The following is a 9879-nucleotide window of genomic DNA, read 5'->3' as shown; positions in this document are numbered from 1 at the left end:
GCCGGTAGGAACAGGTTCAGAGGCGAGAGACCCCGGCCGGCCCCACGCCGTGGAAGCGATCGCAAGCGAACAAGCGCGGGGACGTCTTGTCCAAGGGCCACGCCAAACGACAAGTCAACACTACCCGGCACCAACTCCATCAACTCGTAGATTCCTACCTGGTCGCATCCATCCGAACCGCACCGGCCAGAAGCAAAAACGGAACGCGACTCATAATTGTCGCAGTGGAGTAGAGATATCTACGGCACGTACGAGCGACAGGAATGGTCACGAAATTGATCAGAAGGTCCAGAGGGATCTGCCATAGCTTATTAGACACTCTGGAACCAGCATCAGGAAAGCGCACTGGTTCGCTAAATAAAGGATCAAGAGTAGGGTGGAATAGCTGAGGAATGTATTTTTTTTCTTCTGAACACGTATATTTAGTGGTGGTAATGGATAACGGATCTAGTCTTCTCTTCACAATCTATAATAGATTATATATATATAGATCAAAATTGTATAAGATAAAAGTTTGACTCTTAGATTATTTAGGCTAAAATTTAAGATCCTTTACCATCCCTGCTATATTTCATCAAGAGGAGGACACTCGAGAATATGTATCCAACGACACCACGAAGCAGCAGCAGAAGAACATCAAGAATCACGAGGTGACCACGTCGAAAATTTAGGCTCAAAGGAATCTCTCATACCTAACATTCTACAAGCAACACCAGGAACTTAAATAAAGCAACACTCTGTTGATGATCACAAAATGTTCCTGATAAAAAAGAAGAAGAAAAAAGAGCGTGATAACTTAGGTTTTACAAAACCCAGGAAATTAAAAGCCACCCACAACTACTAACCTAGCAGTATATATACTTGTTACATTGTGCATATGTACGCTGCGTACGGGAATGGAAATACGGTGTATAGTGACAATAATCAGCGCTTGCATGCATTCAAAAGCAGTATAATTAGGGAGCTCGCTCAGTTCTAGTGCTCATCCCCTCATCGGCATGCCATGCACTAGGTGAGAGCTAGCTAGCTACTCCATGGAGTAGCAGCACTGCTTGAAGGCCTCGAGGTTGTGCTCGAACACCGGCACGAAGGCGTCGACGCTGCCGTCGCCCAGGTACGACGGCACCAGGAACAGCATCCCCTCCGTCGGGAAGTAGGACGGCATGAAGTAGCCCGGGCTCCCGCCGCCGAAGTCCAGCTCGTAGAACGGGAAAGTCAGCCAGCTGTCCACCTCCAGGTCCGGGCACAGCACGTCCTTGAGCACCGCCGTCGGCTCCAGCCCCTCCTTCTCCACCGCCCCGGAGCTCGCGAAGTCCACGAACGACCGGAAGTAGGCGCCGTCCACCCGCGCCACAGCGTCGTGGATCGCCTGCGCCGCGTGCTTCAGCGGCCGGTTCAGGAGGTCCCCCACCGTGGCGCGCGGGAACGCCCACAGCACCAGGTTGCCGAAGTAGCCCGCCGGCGCGGCGAGGCGCGGCCGCCCGTCCACGGAGATGCGGATCGTCGAGGTCTGCAGCGGGTTGCCGAGCCCCCGCGCCCGCGTCATGGTACGCCACACATGGGCGAGGATCGTCTCGAACCGGCTGAACGGGCGGCCGCGGCCCTCCGACGCCTTGGCGCGGAGCCCCGCCACGAAGTCCTTGGTGAAGTGCGCCTTGTGGATCACGATGTTGTTGTGCTGGGCCTCGCCGTGGCCGTGGCCCGCCGCCGCGGGTTGGGCGGGGCGGTAGTACTCGACACCGCGGTGCTCGAACTCGACGCGCGGCGGGTCCCGCGGCGGGAAGAGGTCCGGGTGGTGCACCGGCGGCGGCGGGCCGACGGGGAGCCCGCGCGCGGCGCGTCCCCACGCGACGAGGAAGTCGCTGGTGGCGTGGCCGTCCGCCACGGCGTGGTTGGCGGTGAAGCCCACGGCGAGGGAGCCGCACGCGAACCGCGTGAGCTGCACCTGCACCACCTCCTCGATCTCGCCCTCCAGGTCCGGGTGCAGCTGCAGCACGGCGGGGGACGGCTTCGTCGGCGCGATGTCGGCGAGGTGCGCGTCGACGGATGCCTCCACGAGGCGCGCGCCGTGGTCGTTGAGCAGCACCCCGGGGCCGCCGTCGGGGCCCGCACGGACCTGCCCCGCGAAGAGGCGGTACACGCCCAGCACCGCGGCGAGGCCGCGCTCGATGTCGGCCGCGGAGGGCCCCGGCGGCGCGAACGCGTAGATGATGGCCATCTGGATGTGGTACGTGGCCTTGTCGAACACCGACGACGGCACGTGCTCCGTGGTGTCCGGCCGCGGCGCGCCCGCCGGGTACGACGGCCTCACGAGCTTGGAGCTCAGCACCTTCACCTCCATGCTAGCTAAATGGCGAGATCGATCGGTTGGCGACCTCCACCACTACCGTTTGCTCGCGTGCTCGATCACTCGCCTCCGACAATCGAGGAGTGATCGAAGTGAAAACTCCAAGACGCTCGTGTGATATCTAGACGCTAGGTAGAGTAAGGCACGCACTAGAACATGCAGGGCTTTTTGCTGTCTGGTTGCAGCTGCCCAGCTCTGCTCTGTTGCTCGCCCAGCACGCGCCGCCTTGCCCTGCCCACCTCGGCGGCGCGCGCTATAAATAAGCAGCGCGCGCGCGGGAGTAGGTGGGGGTGTGAGCCGGCGGCGAACGGGCAACAGATCGACGTCGGCGACCAGCGCGCCTCACCGTTTCGTGTTACTGTCGCCTAAACCCCGGCCGGGATGGATGCCATCATGCCGATCGGTGGAGGAGACCCGTTCGGCGACGTCCATTGGGTGCGCCGATGGTTGACACGGCAATTACACTTACGTGCACATCACCAACCAAACCCATTGACGCTGGATCACCCGGCCCGCTCCGTGCTTGCGTTTTCCGTTTTTCATGGAAGCGGGCGCGGAACTGTTCATGCACGGGCGGGGCGCTTGACCTCTTCTGCGCGCGCGACCACCTGCACAGGAGCGCTCCGTCACCCGCTGCATCAGCACATCGATCCATTCAATGTGGTGCCGTTAAAATCATTTTTCCGATCGGTCACCATTTTTCCAGATCATTTTTTTCCGGAGGATGAACGGAGGCATTTTCGTTTTTATTTCCGGACATCATTTCACAAATTTACTTTCATCCTTTTAGCCGGTTAGAGATCGAGCAGCGCAAACTTATTTACCCATCCCGTCCGGTCCGGTCCGGCCCGTCTCGCAGCTGTGAGCCTGTGAGGATGAGTGAGACGTGTCCACGTTTTTTCTACAGAGACGTGGAAAGAAAAAACCCAGCTCCGATCCTGTGCATGCACGCGGCTGCTTCGGCGGACAGCGCGCCACCGCTTTTGACTACCAACCGGCGGCCGGCGCGACGCCGCGCGGCCGCGGCGCGCGGCGCGCACGCGGGCGAGCCGCCGCCGCCCGCCCGCACCGATCATATCTGCGGCCGGGAACTTGCGCCGAGATGACGGCCCCGACACGTACGCTTCAGGCTAAAGCGTACGCCCTCGCTCGCAGCGGCACGACACGGCCGATCGATCGATGGCTCAACGAATCGCCTGCTGGTTTGTGCTTCACTGCTCGTGCTCGACCAAAGGCCTCGTTGTCGGCATCATTGCTGGTCGGTCGAGCGGGTGGTGTAAGTGGTGACACGTGTCGCCGACTCTTCGTGTGTATTTGTTCGTGTTGAGCTCTAGTTCGAGACGTACTTGATCAGCATCCTCCCGTACATAGCCTAGCCAGCGATGGGGTTAACACTACTCATGGCCGGTCGAGATGGTTCCCGTGGCTTCTAATGCGAGGATTGGTGGTAATAAACTTATCCAGAAATGGCCCAGCAAGGGCCGGCGGATAAGCTAGTGCCGTTTCTGGTGAATCTAATTCGAGGCTTTTCGAGCTGGAGATGGCTCTAGCCCCTAGCTTAATCTGTTGCTTTTTTGTGGTTGGTGGCAGCAGCGGCAGCTTACTGACTTACAGTGAAGACTGACAAGGGAGCTAGTTTACGCGAGCACGGTGCCTAGTCGTACACATGCATCCATGGACGACCATGCATAGCGAGTTTGTTTTTTTTTCTTTTTTTCCTCTTGATCTTTTCGAGTGACATGCAAGCATAGCGGATTACTATTGTGCAACTAGTTCACGTAAGTTCGAATCCCACCATATTCCGTGAGACGCTTTCAGCAATTTCATCAATCTCAAAATCTTCCGTCCTATCCTTTTAAACATATATGTATTTATAGGGATAGAAGTGAGTGTAATTATGTTATACTCGCTCTGTTTCAAATTTTGTAGGTCGTTTTGGCAAATCAAGATATATAGATTTTGCTATATATCTATATATACATTGTGTCTACATACGTAATAAAATTTATATATCTTAATTTTTCAAAACAAACTATAATTTGGAACGGAGGGAGTACATGAGAGTCAGCAGTTTCGGATGCCTACTATCTTTTGCAAAAAAAAAAACCTTGAATTACGCATAACAAGTGCCCTTTTCTTTCTCTAATTGTACTTCGCCAATCGTTCTTAAGATCTAGATTTGGCCACAGTATTAGCAATATGGTACTTTTTTTCAGGGCAAATTGTGTAATACATATATAATATGTACGGTGCGACTTGTTTTTTTCTAGAGAGAAAATATGGGGCAAATTGTTGGACAAGAGGGATATGCGCATCTACTGTGAACTTGGTTTTCAAATGGAGCACATGTTGGCAATAGTAGAAGCTAGTGGCAACTTCCCTTCAGAAAAAAGAAAAAATAAAAAAGAAGAAGCTAGTGGCAACTGTAAACACTATTCAGGGCATGCATGCATGAAAGCATCCGGCAGCCCGGTCGCGTGGGTTTAGGTAGCATATGACTATGGGCACGCAGGCAATACAATTTTGGTTCACTTCACGCATGTGTAAACACATGTACATCCATCACCTGTAGGTAGATTAAGAATGTGGTGGTCAGATCTTGATCCCTCCGTGTACAGAAGAAGCTCACACTACAAATTTTTTTTATCTCTGCACATCACTCACGGTTGTTGGAACATCGTATGCATGGTTAGGACTTTAGACGAAAGAAACTCTCGTATAACTTTCTTCATGTTCAACGAGCTCTTTACATTATTTATTTTCTGTTTTTGTTAGTATTTAGACTAATAGCAACTCTCATATTTACAAGTTGATTGGAACGAGCTAGTGGGAAAACATTACTATCTGCAACAGAACATGTACAGGGATATTCCCGTCTAGTTCCTTGATGCCTTGGAGCTTTGATAAGCCATTAAAAGCCTAGCTAGCAGTTTGACGACCTCTGAACTAGCGCTGATCGTAGGGCGTAGGTGAATGTGCCCTCCCGTCTCCCTTTCCCTTTCAGTACCACTTGGCAGCTTGGCCAGATTTGGTTAATGCTTTACGCAGAGTGATCTGCTGAAGCTTCTGGCAATGCTAACCTACTCATCACCGCTAAGGCTAATCACAGTGGAAAATTTCATATCCCTATTTCCAAGAATGCCACATCAGCTTGGGGATGAATGAAACACTATGCCTCAACGGAGAGTTTCATTTCACTATTTCCAAAGCTAACCAGTGTAATTAAATGCTAATTGATCTAGTGGTGCATGGGATCCCCTATGAAACAACGGCGGTCACAATGGTCGTTTCACGCTATTTCCAACGTCTTGGAAACGAGTTAGCAGAGTGTCGTGGGGATGAAACTGGTTCCTTCTCTTCCCTCATTAAATCAGTGCCACAACATCAAAAATGCTGATGTGTCATGGTAATTAATGCCATGAAACTCACCATGAAACCCCCTACTGTGATTACACTGAGGCTTGATCGACCAGTAGGCTGGGTGTTGTTTATGTAATGAAAGTGCAAACACGTTGGGTCCGATCGAGCATAAGTGCATCTGCAAATAAATGCAAGTGAAAGTGCAGAGCAAGATGTGGTTCTTCCTCGCTCCTTCCCCGGGGAGATTACGCTAGCTTTGCACTACAATCTATCTAATGTATCTTTTATTTGATCTGTATTCTTCTAAATGGCTAGCTCCTCCAACCATGAATATAATAAGCACATTTAGATTTGTTCTAAGTCAAACCATTTTAAACTCTGGTAGTACCTTATATAAAATATGCTATATCAAATAAGAATGGCATATTATAAAAGTAGTTTTTTTATTACAAATGTTGTCCATATTGTGTTGTCAGCAATCTAGATAAAAAAAAATCAGATGTCGGTGGTAAAAAGTTGAAATTTTCTATTTAGCACAAGAAATCTGTATAGTATGAGCTTATATTTGTTTATACAATCGGGAGGAGGTACTTTTGTTTGTAGCAGGTGGCACCTATATATCGTCTAGAACGAACACAAAAAGGCAGGGCGCCGCCTGGAAAGTTTCCAATCCCCAAAAAAGCATGGACCGGAGAGTAGTGGGGAAGCGCGATCCAATTGTCAACAGATGACTCCCCGGCCGGGCTGGTGTGAATCCTTGGCTGCAGTGGATCGGAGGCTGCTGCGTCACTCGATCTGTTATCTTCTTTCAACCCTCTACGCGCGGTGGCCACAGCCTATCCGCTCAACTCACGGGACAGCTGCGTTTATGGCGCGAAGACGCACCAATGCGATTCCGATCCAGCGCGAAACAAGTTTCTCGCAAAAGAAAAAAGAGAGTTTCTGCTGATGATAGATACATCTGGTAGCCTGCTAGTAGGCTCGGCCGGTGGTGGTTACAGCTGCTGACACGTTGGGCCCCGGCATGAGTGCCTCAGCCAGTGCGGCCGCATATCATCTCTCCACGAGCTGATCGATCCCCTTTCCTTTTTGGTTGCAAAAGCGAGCTGATCATCGTATATCTTTTCGACAGAGCTAGTGTCGATGCATGATGCTAGCTACAGGTTCATTCTGGTTGGTGGCTTATCCGGAATCCGGACGCGAATCCTGATCGTCGATGTCTGCAGGAGCTGCCCGGGTGCGAATTGTTCTCCTCCTCCTCGCTCCGTGCCCGTCTCCATCCGCTCACAAGCTAGCTCACCCTCAAACTAAGCGGTGGTGAACCTGGTCAGACGGTTACCTGTTTAATTGCCGTTTCATCTTTTTCTTAGGATAATTACCATTTCGTCTCTGGCGCGGCGTGTAAACCCATCTCTTGTTAGCTGATAAAGAGCGCGCGCGCGCGCTTTCCCGTTGAATTCAGCCTGTCCAGTTTCAGTCCCTCGCCGACGGAAGCATGCGGTGCGGTGAACGACGAGTCGGCGTGTAGTAGCGCAGCAGAACGACGACGCTGGAAGCTCGATCGATCCCGGCGATCCTGCCCGTGACCGAGCAGATCAGCAGACCACGATCGATCCTGTTCTCGAGTTGCTGCTCGCTCATCGTTGTTGCAGTCGGCACGCATTGTGGCGGGCCATGCATGCAGACTGGGGCGGTAGCAGGAGCAAGTGGCTCGGCCCCTTCCTCGTTGTCCTTGTTCTCGAACAAGTCAACAGCAGAGATACGCATGGCGAGATTCACGCGACCTCCAAGTCTCCAAATCGAACTGCAGATTCTGCAGCTTATTGGTCTAGTTACTCTAGTACTAGACCAGCATACTGATCATCGAGTCGGTAGCAGTTGCTCTTAGTAGCCGGAGACATCGGAATGGTGCGGAACTCCAGCGGACCCTCTAAATAAACTTCCATCTTAAATTCGAAGGATGAAATAAAAAAACTACACTCCAGCGTACTCTTCACTACTAAAGCTTCCATTTTGGTAAGATCTTCAAATCTCTTCCTCCACCTCTATTTCTGGAGTCTCTAGAGAACCCCTTATCCACTGATAAATGAGTCCCACCTTTTAGATTAAAAGAATAGGGTGAGATTTAGAAGCCACTGTTAGAGTTGGGGTTAAAAATCTAGCCTAAAAAAATAGAGAGAGTCCTTACTCAAGAAGTAGAGGATCTGATTTAAGGGTTATTGCTGGAGATGCTCTAATCTGCCTTTTTCTCCATTAAAGAAAATTTGCTCTCTCTAAGACACGAAGCTCTCCGGCCACGGTTAATACAGTAGGATGGTAAAGGGGTTTAAATTTTAAGGACCGGTCCTAATAGAGTTTGGACTCTAATTTTATAAATGATAAAAATATATAAGCTAAAAATATATAAAGATTAAATTAGATTACGAAAAGACCAGTAGAGCGAATGATCCGTTACCAGCCTGCTGCTCAGCGTAACTACCCGAGTACCTGTGAAGTTTGCGATGATGTGATCTTTCCTCACCTTATCTCGTGCGGGATGTTTAGAGCCGACAGGGCCTAACCGCAAAAGTTGGCGATCAAGATGCACTGGCCCGGCCCAGAACTTGAAGCCAGATGTTGTGATGCACCCACCCAACCACCCACCAGGGGCCCGCCGGAAGAAGCAACCGAGGAAGTCCGTCCGTCGCCGTCCGAGGCGTCCACTCCAGTAATTACTACTAGACCAACCCATCGCGGCTTTCGTGACTCGGCCAACGGGCCAAGGAACGGGATCGAGGTCCCCACTAGGATGGGGACTCCTGGGACGGCGACGACGCCTGGCCGCGACGCGACGGCGAGGGCCTGCCGGTCCAACGGTAGCTAGGCAGCCGCCTCATAATTGCGTGCGTAGCTCACCGGTGCGCCGCGGCCCCCGCCAGCGGGTGATGCTGGGCGCGGCCGTGCTGCCGCGCAGCCGCGCGCGAAAACGGGCGGAAGGGCGAGGGGCCGGAAGACGTCGGTTGCTGGGCCCTACTAGTCAAGTCCCCCGGAGCCCTGGCTGGCGGAGACGGCGCCGGCAGCCATGACTTTTCCTGCCGCTGCCGTCGTCGGAGCATGCTTGGAGGTGGACACCTGGATGGTGGCCATCCATCCACCCAACATGGCCGCAGGACCGCAGGCAGCTGTCAGTCTCTGCGTCCACCTACCCTACACGGTTTGGATGACTACCTCGACTAGGGGTGCGTTCGTTTAGAGGTGTCTAAACTAATTGCAGAACTAAGGGGGTTAATTCGCGAGACGAATCTAATGAGATATATTAGTCCATAATTAGCGGATAATTACTGTAGCATTACTGTGGCAAATTATGTATTAATTAGGCTCATTAAATTTGTCTCGCGAATTAGCACCCATCTGTGAAAAAAATTTATAAACAGATTTTATTTAATATTTGTAAATAGCAAGATTCTTTTTGATGTGACGGATCTAAACTTTAGAGGGGAGGAAACGAACACACAAGACTAGCTAACTACTACCTGCCACTGTAATGTAAGTATGTAATGTGTAGCAAGTAGTATAGGGATAAATCAATCCGCCAATAATGGCATGGGAGGAGCAAATAAATAAATCTGGTAATATAATGACAAGTTGGTTCGTGCCTAGCAGCCCATATAAAGCATATGTATAATGAGGCTAAAACGTAATAACATGCATTCCTGTATAGAATGCATCATTGCAATCGAGAAACCAATTGCAACTGATGCCAACTAGTATATATATACACACACACTATGTAGAGGTGGTAAAAGATCTAGATAGCAAACCCAAGTAAATTTCGGACCACTAAACTCTGCATTTAAGCGTCGGGCTCTTATCTTATATAATTTTAAGCTAAAAATATATAAAAATCAAGTTGAATTCTGAAGAGAGCACTAGTCTCGCATGATACATTACCACTCCTAGGTGTGCCAGGTATTGTGTGCACGTATAGAAAGAAAATGGATGAGATTAAGCTGGAACAAACGTCGATAGCTAAATCTTGATCGGTCGTCCCTACCAACCTCCCAGCATTGTCTCTCGTTGGTTTTCTATGTACTCGTAGATGAAACATCATCAGTCATTGGTTGCTTTTTCCTTTTGGTTTTCGTACAAACTGGCAGTCTGGCACGGCCAATGATTAAATGATTAACGCCATG

The 9879-nt window shown here is 50.9% G+C and overlaps 1 protein-coding gene across 1 annotated transcript; it reads right to left on the bottom strand.

The window, feature by feature from the left end:
* Positions 1 to 744: 744 nt before the first annotated feature.
* On the bottom strand, positions 745 to 2784 carry LOC112882971 (putrescine hydroxycinnamoyltransferase-like). Its single transcript, XM_025948174.1, has one exon. It carries the CDS (start codon positions 2339 to 2341, stop codon positions 1028 to 1030), a length of 1314 nt encoding a protein of 437 aa, XP_025803959.1. The 5' UTR covers positions 2342 to 2784; the 3' UTR covers positions 745 to 1027.
* Positions 2785 to 9879: the final 7095 nt, after the last annotated feature.

The sequence above is a fragment of the Panicum hallii genome, chromosome 2 (genome assembly GCF_002211085.1).
Source record: "Panicum hallii strain FIL2 chromosome 2, PHallii_v3.1, whole genome shotgun sequence".
Taxonomy (NCBI): domain Eukaryota; kingdom Viridiplantae; phylum Streptophyta; class Magnoliopsida; order Poales; family Poaceae; genus Panicum; species Panicum hallii.
Note: the sequence above shows the minus strand (reverse complement) of the source record. Positions and strands in the feature narration are given on the sequence as shown.

Excerpts from the sequence above, each read along its gene's own strand:
- LOC112882971 (XM_025948174.1), bottom strand. The coding sequence starts at position 2,341 with ATGGAGGTGAAGGTGCTGAGCTCCAAGCTCGTGAGGCCGTCGTACCCG.